At 36.0% G+C, this 12,830-nt stretch overlaps 1 protein-coding gene across 4 annotated transcripts in view; it reads left to right on the top strand.

Moving 5' to 3' along the window:
- Rab27b (RAB27B, member RAS oncogene family) overlaps positions 1 to 12,830 on the top strand; it is a 148,547-nt gene that overhangs the window by 121,661 nt on the left and 14,056 nt on the right. For all 4 annotated transcript variants that reach the window (XM_013157209.3, XM_003474006.5, XM_063231601.1 and 1 more), the window contains 2 exons: positions 10,653 to 10,824; positions 12,326 to 12,411. In XM_013157209.3, coding sequence (XP_013012663.1) covers positions 10,672 to 10,824; positions 12,326 to 12,411 — 239 coding nt within the window. In that variant the 5' untranslated portion in view covers positions 10,653 to 10,671. The remainder of the gene's footprint in view (positions 1 to 10,652; positions 10,825 to 12,325; positions 12,412 to 12,830) is intronic.

The raw sequence follows: 12,830 nt of genomic DNA, 5'->3' as shown, positions 1-12,830 counted from the left end.
TATGAGGATAGTCTCAAGTTGCCTGCATTTACCTATAAAAGCCTCAAGATCATCATTTTTTAAAGCTGAATAATATTTCATTGTATAAAAATACCATATTTTTTTTCATCCATTCTGCAGTTGATGGGTGTTTTGGTTGTTTCCAAACTGTAGCTATTACAAATTGTGTTGCTATAAACATGGGTGCACATATATTGCTGTGACATGACATTATCAATTTTTCTGGGAAAATACCCAGGAAGGGAATAGCTGGATTGAATGGGACATCCAATCCTACTTTTGTGAGGAATCCTCATTCTGATTTTCACAGTGGCTGTACCAGTCTGCACTCTCACCAACAGTGGAGAAGGGTTCCTTTATCCCAGAGCTCTGCCAATATTTATTAGTTTATTTCTTGATTGCAGCCATTCTTTGCGGGTGGCATGAAATCTCAATGCTGTTTTAATTTTCATTTCTCGAATGACCAGTGATGGTGAACATTTCTTCATGTATTTATTTGTCATTTGCATATCTTCATCTGAGAAATGTGTGTTTATCTCAGATGCTCATTTTTGGAGTGGGTTTTTGAATACGAGGGGCTTGATGTTTTTCAGTTCTTCATATGATTTGGATATAACTACTTTGTCTGAGACCCTGCTGGCTAAAATTCTTTCCCATTTTGTGGGTTTTCTTTTCATTTTTTTGGTGTTGTCTTTTGAAGTGCAAAATTTTTTAATAAGGTGAGTTCCCAGTGCTTGATTCTTTGAAGTACTTCCTGTGTGGTTTGTGTTTTGTTCATGAACTCTTGGCCTACCCCTATGTCTCATGATTTCTACCTATCTTGTCTTCCAGTAGATTTAGTGTTTCTATTTCTATATTTAGATCTTTGAACCATTTTGACTTTAGTTTAGTGCATAGTGATAGGCATGGATCTAGTTTCAGTCTTCGGCATATAGAAAGCCAATTTTTCCAACACCATTTATTAAAGAGGCTATCCTTCTAGCATGTATGTTTATCCCCTTTGTCAAATATAATGTGGCTGAGTGTCTTTGTAGTTGTGTTTCCATCTTCTAATCTGTTTCATTGATCCTCAGATCTATTTTTTTTTTGCCAGTACCATGCTGATTTTATTATCACTGTAGCTTTGTAGTATAATTTCAAGTCAGGGATTAAGATACCTCCTGCCTTGCTTTTGTTACCTAGAATTACCTTTGCTGTATAGACATACACAATACCATGTCAATAATGATAAAGTAGAGATACATGTTAAATTATTTGTAAAAAAAGTTATAGGATCTGGTATTTGCTTTAATGTAGTCTGTTGGGAGTTTGGGGGATTCAGGTAGATAAAATGAGAATAGCTGCATGTTGATAATTTAGAATCTGAGTGAATAGATGTATGAGAGAGCATTATATTCTCTTGTTCCTTCAACTTTAGTATATTTTGAAACATCTCATAATAAAAAGTAAGAAAAAGGAAATATATATATACAAATATGTTTATATATACATTTCAGCAGATACTATAAAACTAAACCACATGAAAAATAATACTATAGAGAAGATTTAGAGAAAAAATTATATGTTGGTTTAGAAATGAGTTGAATATGTAAGGATATGAGAACACATCATGTCAGAAATATCCTCTTAAAGCTGTCTTCTATTTGAGTCTGCTCTCTATTTGTAGCATAAGTAAACTGAACTTCACAGTTTAGTAAATTCTTAATTTCATATCAGAGCCCTTGATCATTGATGACATAAAATAGCTTTAATGTTTTAAGATAGATTTGATTGGTCCAATAGACATTGTTATGGTTTGTATTTGGATGCCCCCCTCCAAGTCTCATGCAGTCATGGATACTGTTGAATCCAGCATTTGTGATTGGTTCATTGTCAATGGAACTGGTGGTATGAGTGCCACACCCTACCAGGGGCAGATCTAACATACACTGTAAGGGCAGAAAGAGGGCACGTCTTTTCTCTTTTTTGCTCAGTTTGCTCTTTTGCTTGATTTGCCTTGCAGGGGCCATGAACAGCACCCCACTCCACCCTGGCTTGGAGCTTGCTAAGTATGGACTGAAACCTCCAAATTTGTAATAAATAAACCTTCCATTCCCTAATTTTGGGCATAAGGTATTTTGTCTCAACAATGAGAGAGAAGTAGCAGTCACACTTGAATCTGAAGCTCTCATCTATTCTAAATAGACTGTAAGAATTGAAATAAACATTAATTATAATAAATCTTTCTAGTGGAAAAGATGCTATACAATACATTTTTAAAAAATTTGTTTAAAGAATTTTCTCTTCTTCTAGAACTATGCCTTTTGTTTCACTAATATGTAAGCTATATGCCCCGAGTAGTTTGGCCATCCAGAATTACCTGTTATTTTCAACTTTCCAAAATTCCTTAAAAATATTAAGCTTGTTTTTATTGTTATAGTAAGTTAAAGTCACAGGGTCAAGCTGGGCATGGTGGTGCATGTCTATAAGCCCAGCACTCAGAAGCTGAGGCCAGGCGACGCTACATAATGAGTTCAAAGCTAACCTGAACTACAAAGTGAGACTCTATCCCAATCAGTCAATCAATCAATCAATCGAGTCACATGGTCATAGTTTCTCCTGACATTCTTTAGATTGTTATTCTTGTGAATTAGCAAAGAAAATCAAAATCACACAGGTAACTCCATCTATATTTGGTTTCTATTGATACCTCTCTGTAGCATGTGCTATAGCAGAATGGAGTCTCAGAATTGTGCAGATAAGAAGTGCCAGGGGGTGTGTGTTGACTAGAGAAACAGAAACTTTCATGGACTTGTCCTGTTTTCTGAGCCCTGACATATTTAAGTGACCACTTTATATGCTCTTTGCCAGCACAAATTTCATCTTCAAAAAGGGCAATCCCATGTGATTTGTGTTTTCTAAGATTATTTTGAACTTCTCTCCTGAAGCTGTAAATATTCTGAGATGATTTTTATCTTTTATACAACTTACAATAGAAAAATGAATTCAGGAAACCATACCTGGTAAGTGTCAGAGTGAGTATGTAAACACTCACGTCACAGAGAAGGAAGAAGAATTCATGTCCTGAATGTGGAAGTACACCATTTCTCCAACAACCCATATGATTAATTTCATTAATCATGATACTTTTGGGTGGCTTGAAAGAGATTAACAAATAGTTTCATGCACTTGACACATATGTATGGAATTCCTTCTATTCACCTATGCTGTGTTGGGCTGTGCCAAGTCTCTGCACTAATGATACTGATGGTGAGCAAGAATAATGGGTTGCTAGGGAGTGGTATGAAAGAGAGAATCCATGGCTAATTTAACTCAAAAGAGTCCATCTGTGAAAATTATGGCCATACTAAGGAGAAAACTCCCTTTCCCGATAGAATGAAAATATTTATATCATGTGCTTGTCTATCCCATTCTCGTTTCATATTATAACAAAGCAGAATTATTGATTTCCTTTGTTAGAAACTGTATGGCCAAAAAAAAATGGCAGCTTGCTAGGAAGCTGGATAGAGAACCTCTCCAGGAAAAACAGCCCAGATGCTAGAATCTGACAACATGGAGAGGGCCAGATGATTGGAGAACGATTCTCACTAACCCAGGAGGAAACCAAAAGAAAACTAAAATTAGGAAGAGAAAGGAAAAGCACAGGTGGAGGGCTGAAGCCTGACAAGCTCACTGACACTCATTCCATGGTGTGCTGGGAGCACCGTGGAGTTGGATGATTCAAGTTTGTGCCGAAGCTGTGGCTGCCGATAATGGGAGTTGGTGAGTCCTGGGCCCTTGGCGGGAGGATGCTTCACAGTGTGGAGTAGAGCCAAAGTAGAGAGCTTTATTGGCTCTCGGTGAGTGCTGGAAATTGAGTCCCGTGGCATGGGAGGCTGACTGGAAGACAGCTTGGAGTAGGGCAAAGCCCGGCACCATGGTGGCATCAGTCACCTGCCTCTGACCCAGAGAGGACTGGTGGGAGCAGCTTGGGCTGAACCACGCCACTGGTCAAGAACCGATAGCCAGGGACGAAATTGTTCTGACCCTGTGACGTCTGCCACAGCACAGCATAAAGGGCTGAAGGCACTTGCAGATTGACTGCCTCAGAGGGGAGGGGACAACCCAGAGTGTCCTTGCATACCACCTCAGATATAAGCAAACTGGAGAGAGCAGCAAGCCCCCAGCTAGCACACTTTAGAAAAACTGTAAGAAATACAGAGACGGCCTGAGACCTCCAGGCCATCTAAAAGAAACAAGAAATATGACAAGAGCAAAAGATAAGACAAAACCTCTAGCTGTTGACCCTTTCGAAACTTGAAGAGAGACTCACAATGTGTGATCTGAAAGAAAAGACCTATTAAAAATAACAAAGAACCAAGAAACAAAAAGGCTAGAAGATGACAAGAGGATCTATAACTTAAGAATAAAAAACATAAGCGAAGAAGCAGGAGTAACCACAAATGAATTACAAAGACTATTCACAGAAATAATTAAGGAAAACTTCCCAAGCATAGGAAAAAGAAATAATATCCAGATAAATGAGATATACAGAACTTCAGCCAACTACAACCCAGATCTACACCCGAACATATAATAATCAAGATTCCAGAAACCCACCACAAGCACAGAATATTAAAAGTGGCCAGAGAAAAGAAGTAGATCACCTACAAAGGACAAATCATCAAAATAATGACAGACTTATCAACACAAACTATTAAATCACGAAGAGCTTGGGGGGAAAATATACCAAGCCTTGAAAGAAAATAACGTCCAATCCAGATTGATATACCCAGAAAAAGTCTCTCTCAAAATTAATGGAGAAATAAGATATTTCCAAGACAAGAAGGAACTGTGGGAGTTCATGGCCACCAACCCAACCCGACAGAAAATACTGAAGGATAGTCTAGAGAGAAAGAGAGAAAAAAATACCAGGATTTCATTAACAGTGGCAGAGAGGCATCAATGAACAAGGAAGACAATGGAATGAAGGAGAAAAATGGACAAATGATAGCAGAAAAATAAAATAGCAGAATTGAGGCAGAGAAGGTGGGCTATAATTTTTAACATAGCTTACATACACTAACAAAAAGAAACCCAGGCAGAGTAGATTAGGAAGCAGGATCCATGAGATACTCTGAATAGGAAATATACTCAACCTGAAAGAAGGTTAATATATTGAAAGTCAAAGATGAGAAAACGAAGCTCTAAGTGATCAAGCTCAGGGGTAAAAAAGTTCAGCACCACTCAGATAGATAACAGGTTGCCCTCTTAATCTAAAGACTAAAGGAGTTAGTGGGACCCAAAGCATCCTGAGAAAGGGAAAGGTGAGGAATTGCCTAAAAAAGGAAGGCAGAGGAGATTGTTTAAAGTGTATCAGGATTTAAAAGCCACAGTAATCTTATCACTCTCCTTAGTTTGATTTTATTTTGTTGAGGTCAGTCTTCTCATACTAGAATTGAGGGCACAGATAGCTATCCCCAAAAGAGCAAGCTATACCACGGTAACTATACTTAATTTACTATAAACTTAAACTGAAGCCCCATATTATTTACACTGTCTTACTATGACTGACCTTATTTGAAGCTGGTTTGTTAAACTGCTGTTTGCCTTGACAGATTTTATTTGAATTTGGTATGCTTGATAATATCGAGTCTAAGAGTAGAGGCAACTACTCTGAAGATGACAAGATGTAATAACATACCCATTCCGGTTTGCTTATTAACTGCTTTTGAAGTCCAATAATGTCTCCAAAGTTGTATTTTTATTAAAATAGCTATGTAATGCTATGTTCAATTATTATATGTCTGATGATGTGGACAACTCTATTGAAAATAACAAGAGAAAGCATAGTAACTACTGTAGATCACCTAGTAATGTGGTTTTATATCTCTTTCATTTCATGTTTTTCTAAGAATTTGGTTTTTTTTTTGTCTTGTTATGATCTGTTTTTCCCTATAATACAGAAAGGATAGATACACATGTAGAGATTCACACATGGGGAGAATTTCTAAACAGTTTACAGGACAGATTATATAACGCACGATGTAATGAACAGATACTCTGAAGAAGAAGAGACACTCAGAAACTCAGTGCTAATTCTGTAACATTATGATATAAAATCTAGCAAAACTATTATTCACTGTTTAGAGTGATATTAGTCCAGTCTCTTATGTTCAATTTCAGTGTATATAAAGATAAGGACAGCTACTATGAAGAGAATGAGGGACATTATGGCAGTCACTATTGACTTCCCCAATGTCAGGTCTTGAAAACCTAAAAAGCCTTCATCACCCTGTTCTGATCAGATTAGTGCTATAATGTTCAGTATGTATTCACTGTGTGTGAAGATGGGGACAACTGTTTGAAAGAAAACAAGAGATAATATGATATGGGCAATTCTTTTGAAGATAGCAAGAGGCATTATAGTGGCCATTGTTGATCACCTTGCATTTTGCTTTTACATCATATACTATGTCTATTCTTGTTTTAACTGACTCCATTTTGCTTTGTCACCTTTGGTTTTATTCTCTTCAAACAAAGTAATAAGAACCGTAGGAATAATAAAACCTAAGATTACTAATTGTTATTATAAAAAAGAGAGGAAAAGAAAGTGCACTAAAGGATATAACTGCATGTACATTTAAGTGTATAAAATAAATAACCAAATTACTAAGTTTTTGTTGGATTGTTGAACAGAACTGTTTACAGTCTCACTTTTTAAATGTCCACTTAGTATGCTTTAATTTTGTAACTTGAACAGCGACTTCTGAGATGGCAATATGTAATCTATCAACTAGTGATTTCTATCTGTTTTTCTGAAATTCTGTTACTTCTACCCTTTTTTCTGTTTTGCTTTTTTTTCTCTTTAAATAAAATCCTTTATAAAAAAAAAAAAAAAGGAGTATGGCCCCAAGTCACATAACTTCTTTGCACATGACTTCTCATCTGAAAACTAAGGAGCTGTACCACATGATTTCTCGATTTTCTTTCTGCCTTTATGACATTTCTTTCAGAAATGAGTGTGATGAGTGTCATGAGTGTGATGTATTTCAGATCTTTCCACTACTCTTCCTAGCCCCTTACCTTCCTGTGAAGGGTTTGGGTTTGGTGCTCTAGTTTCTGTATCTCACACTCCCCTGAACCTGTAGTATACTTGTGACATAGTGGTGAGGACCAAGGGTTGGATATGATCCTGAGACACTGCAATCTTCAAGCTTTTCCTTCCTTATAGATCACAGAACTCAGAACTGATGAGCTCACTAATTATCATGTAGGGATAAACAACACTGTTAAACTTGTGCACTTTTTGATCTTCCCCAGATAATTTTTAGGCCGGTTCTTAGGAAAGGAAAGCTTATTTTTCTTTGTGGTGCTGTATTTGCCATACCAAGTATAAAATACATGATTTTAGGACTCAGAAAATTCAGTGTATTAAAAAGAAGGGAAGAAGTAAATCTGAATGAAGTTAGAAAGAGAAAGAGATAGAGATAGAGGAAAGAGAGAAGGAGTTGAGGGAGACAGATGAGAGAAAGACAGAAATAATATAAATGTTTAAAAAGACAAAGGGAAACTATCTTATAAGGATCTTAATATGTCAAGAAGTATACTAAATAGTGTAGAATTTTCTACAGTACTGAGCTATGCTTTCATTTTAGGTGATATTTGTGTTAAATGACACAAAATGCCAACCACACTTCATTTATAGAAAAGAGGCACTGTGCACCATGGTGTTTACTTGCATTGCTCACTTGACCATGGGGCAACCTCAGTATTGCCCAGGTAGTTTTATATGCAAATAACAGAGGACAAACAGGGCATCAATCAAGAATACACAATGGATCATGTAGTTGGCAAATGGTAAATAGACTCTTTCTACAAAAGGGAAGCAATCACCCATGCAGTGGTCCTCTATCTCTCTCCTCCTACATTCCTCTTCCTTATGCTATAAAGTTAATGAAAAATTATCTTTCTTCTACTAAGTCTCATCTGACTACCACAGATCGTGAAGGTCATTGCCTTGTCAGAATTAAAAGCTCAGCAATGATTTGACTTTTTCATCATATTCTAGTTTATACAATTATAAAATTATGCCATATTCTCTTGCATTCTTACTTAACTCTCAAGTGTATCCATGCCTTGTTTAGATTAGGAATTATATCTTTTTTATCTTCTCCTTTGGGCCTAATACACTGTATTGAAAGTATTTTACTGGATTTGGTTGGTAGATTTATCTTTTCTTGAAACTGCCACACACACAATTGCCGAACAATGCAGTGAAACTTTAATCAGAGTTTGAAGTATGCAGATGTATTTTCATTCTATTATTTTAATTTTCCAGGAAACAATAGTATACCCCAACTTTGTCTTCTACTTAGGCAGCCAATGGGTTCTATTTTATCCTCTGTCATCAAGGCTTATGTGTGGGAAAGAATTTGGCTTTAGTTACCTTAGAATAAATTCATACCCTTTTCCTAAGAGCGTTAAGAGTTTGACCAGACTCCAGTGGCACAGATAGAAGTTGTCATCTTCAAGAACAGTTTCACATGAGGAAGTTTTAAGGGGAAGAGTGAAGAAGGTGGACTGATGGCAACGACAGCCCCACAGAGAGGGAAGCAGCACACTATTTTGGTCAACAATCGCACTAGCAACCTATTTGCCTTAAAGACCAGAAAACCTTCAACAATAAAATCCCAGTAAAAATTTACGTATAAATCCATGCAAACTTAGAGTTAGTTACTTCTAGGCAATCATTATTACTATTATTATCATTATTATTAAACCCAAGACCTTTGCCATGAACTACACATACAGACTTTTTTAGCTTCTATTTTGAGGCACAATCTCACCAAGTTCTTAAATTTCCCAGAATAGACTTGAACTTATGATCTTTCTGCCTCAGCATCCAAAAGTGCTAGGATATCAGGCATAGACCAATACATCTGCATTCATCTCATGCAGATGTTTTCCTAAAAGAATTCCATATCAATAGCTGGTATATCTGTACTCATTTATTGAGAAAGTCTGGTTACTGTTGGCTGTTATGCATTTCTTCCTGCACTGATCATGCTTTGTATAGATATTTTAAAAAATAAACATTTATGTTCAGCAAAATCCACCCTAAGAAGCCTTCTCAGTGTACAAAGTAAACTATAAAGGAGGAATACTTTAGAGCAAAAATACTTGTTGACAGCTTTCAAAACAGCCTATCTCACAAAGCATTCATAATGAAAAAAACACAGAATCATAATGAGTTTAAGAGGATTTAGGAACAGGAGAATAGTTCAAATTTTAAAAATTTATAATGTAAAACATTTCAAATGTTTCAAAATATTTAGTACTTCTGAGCTATAAGTTCCCCCATTAACTTCTTCATCATTTTTTTACCCAAAGATACAAGTTTTCAACTTTACTACTAATGTTAGAAGTTAGTTTACATTTTAAGAAATGTAAAATTATTTTGATTTAAATTTATGTCTGTGCACATTATATACATTGTTTTATCACATATAGAAAATTATTAGATAATCTAGTATTTTCAGATTTGTCCATGAAACAGGCTGTCGTTGCAATTTAATTTTAATCAGTGCAGAACTCTTCATTAATGAAATGTTTTCTGTATCTTCATAGGGGGTATTTTTTGTCCACACAATGATAAGAACAACATTTTTCCCTCTAGAAAAATCTTTATAGACCCTCTCCTGCACAGAATATGACAAACTTATTCATATAATGCATGAATCAGAAAGTACTAGTTTCCTAAAGTCAGTGCTAGAACCTTTAAGTATTCAATGGCTGACATTGTCATTCAGATGTCTTTCCTGGTGTTCTAGGTGTGACCAGGACAGAGACACTGACATTATTAGCACGGGCTCTTCCTTGCTCATAGTCATTGTAAAAACAAACCAAAGAAGCTGAGGCGAGAAAGAACAGAGCAATAGAAGAAATGGCAAATCACCTTGTTCTTTCCAACAGGAAAATACTAGAAGAATTATCGAGCTCACCTTTGAAAGCTCTGATGTTTATTAAGGCCTGGAAAATGTACTCCTCTGCACCCAAACACAGATTTACCACTGGAGAACAAAAGCTTAAGTGTTAAAAAAGCAAATTTTTCAGCATCGCTTTTGAAATGATTTCAAATCCATCTTTAATGTTCTCATACTAGTTGCTAAATTTTTAAATTAAAAAAGAAATGTTCTGTGTCTACATAATAGAAAGCTCCTCTTGCATGATTGCATGCAAATATACCCCCAGGCTTTCTCCTCCGATTTTCCACATATAATTGTGTCTCTCTCTAGAATTCTTGTATCACTTTCCACAGAATTTCTGAGCCTGTGACTCTTTTCTCACCCTAGTACAATTGCTCAGGTCCTAGAGGTCACTGACCTTACAAAGGAACATGTCTGATTTTTTGATTTTACTTCTGCTAGTGCTGTGGTAGTGGCACTTCCAGAATTTTTCATATCAAGTTACATCATGCATAATGTTTACTAAGTGAAATGTGAGACGTGCCTCACCCTTGAAACTGCTTTAATAAAGTTCATTCGGAACTTGGCAGAATAGAAACATTGGATTTTCTTAACCTTGAAAATGAGATTAATGTTCTAATTTGCTAGTAGGCAAAGGAAAATCCATTTCAACCATAACATATTTCTTCTTCCTTTCCTACACAGGCCCACTTAGATCTTCACTATGACCGATGGGGACTATGATTATCTGATCAAACTCCTGGCCCTTGGAGATTCAGGGGTTGGGAAGACAACATTTCTTTACAGATACACAGACAACAAATTCAATCCCAAATTCATCACTACAGTAGGAATAGATTTTCGGGAAAAACGTGTGGTGAGTTTTTAACCATCCTATTAATCTTGTTTCTCACCCCCCTATATAAAATAAGAATCATTTATTCTTATGTTTATTGCTTGCAGTGTATCTTTAATTACATGACATTCATAACTTAAATTTAGAATATTACCTACTGCTTTTTTGACAACAAATAAATTTTTTTCTGGAAAAATAGTGAGTGACACTGTCATTTATCTCTAAAAGTATATAAGTCAAGTAAAATAATTTGGGATTTGCATATTGCATTTTTTATGAATTGTTAAGGAATCTTAAAAATTAGAGCTATTCAGGATATAGAGACGATGACTCTTCGATCTGAGTTAAACTCAATAAGGCTGTTTGTTTCCTTACTGTTAACAAAGAGGTTAAAAGTATGATTGGCAAATAACTGGATCATGAGCTTTGTAAGTTCTTGCCACACTTTGATTTATGCATAGCCCCAGCCATCAATCACTGCCTTATTATGAACAGAATGTGAGACCAATCCATGCTATTTTCCAAGATATGGGAGTTAAAGTGAGAATCACAACCACTTCCTTCTCCCATGCTAGACGCTAATGACAGGAATAAGGATATTGTGACATGTGAGACATGTAGCATAGGCACATAAGCTTAGCCAGATTTACTGCCACCCAAGGTATTCTCGACTGCCAAGATGGCTGTGGCTTCCAGTTGATGTCACAAATCAACTCATTCCTTGAGAACTGGGAAAGAAAAGAAAGGATATCTTTGGTGAAAGGACGTTGCTTGAGGAGTCGAATCACATCTTGTACTTTATCTGAAAGCCAATGCAGTGTAGTGTAGTTTTAGCAACTTGTCCCCTACCCCTGTAAGGTTGTCCTAATCTCTTCTCCAAAACTCACTGATCTGGGTATAACTCCTGGTACAATATTCCATTTAGAACATTTACACTAAACCACCAAACTTATCAAAACAAGCCCTTTGAAGAAATAGCTATTAAAAGAGGGATTGAAATGTCCTGTGTCAATTTACTGAGAAGTTTGTGTGTGTTCAATAGTTAAGACATTTTGAAAGTCTATTTCACACTAAAAGATATTCAGGTAATTGTAAAGCACTTTACTTTTTAAAAATGCTTTCGTATCTCTTATTTCATTAAAGTTTGTAGTAACTCTGCAAAGTAGGAAGAGATTATGAGTCTCAATTTGCAGGGAAGAAAATTAGACTCAGATAAGAAAATGAAGAGCTGGTATTTGAACTAAGAACTTGCGTCCTAATTCTGATGTTTGCTGACTGTGTGAGGAAATGACAGAAGGTGTCTAATTTAAGTTTGCAGGATGCCTAAATTGTGTTGAAAATCATATTTGACATTTAAAAGTGAGATCTATGTGATATTTCTGGGAAAAATAGAGCAAATATTTATTCTGCACTCTGAACTTTGATTATAGTAATCAAGAAAAAACATGTTGTGTGAACCCAGAGAATTAGAATGTTGATGAGATCCAAAGCAAGATTAACTGAAGAGAATTGTGTTTTTCAGGTTTATAATACACAAGGGCCGAATGGATCTTCAGGGAAAGCATTTAAAGTGCATCTTCAGCTTTGGGACACAGCAGGCCAAGAGCGGTAAGAAGAAATTACTATGACACAATAGCTTTGAAAAACATTTAAAGTGAATGCTGCGTGTGAACTTGAAAAACAAGTGATAGGTATGCAAATCTTCCTCTGGTTCCAGATAGTTGGATGAGAAATAAAAATTATTGACGTCTAATTAATTCATAACTGGCATTGTGTAGTTGGGGTAGATACAAAAGTCAGATTCTAGTAAATCTGTTGTGTCCCTTGTAGGAAGAAACTTTTTCAGATTTACTTAAAATGAAGATAGGAAACTAAACATTGCTATAAATGCTACTTGCAGAGAGAACTGAAGAAAGACTTTTCTCATGGCTTCCAGTTCTTTCCTACTGCCTCCTTGTTCCACACTGTGACTGGATTTACTAGCTCAAATTTTGATTCAGCCGTTGCCCTCCCTCCATTTAAAAGCT

The sequence above is a fragment of the Cavia porcellus genome, unplaced genomic scaffold, assembly GCF_034190915.1.
Source record: "Cavia porcellus strain 051 isolate PalLab524CR breed Dunkin Hartley unplaced genomic scaffold, mCavPor4.1 scaffold_20, whole genome shotgun sequence".
Lineage (NCBI taxonomy): Eukaryota > Metazoa > Chordata > Mammalia > Rodentia > Caviidae > Cavia > Cavia porcellus.
The sequence above is the reverse complement of the archived record's forward strand: the minus strand, read 5'-3'. Positions and strand labels throughout refer to the sequence as shown.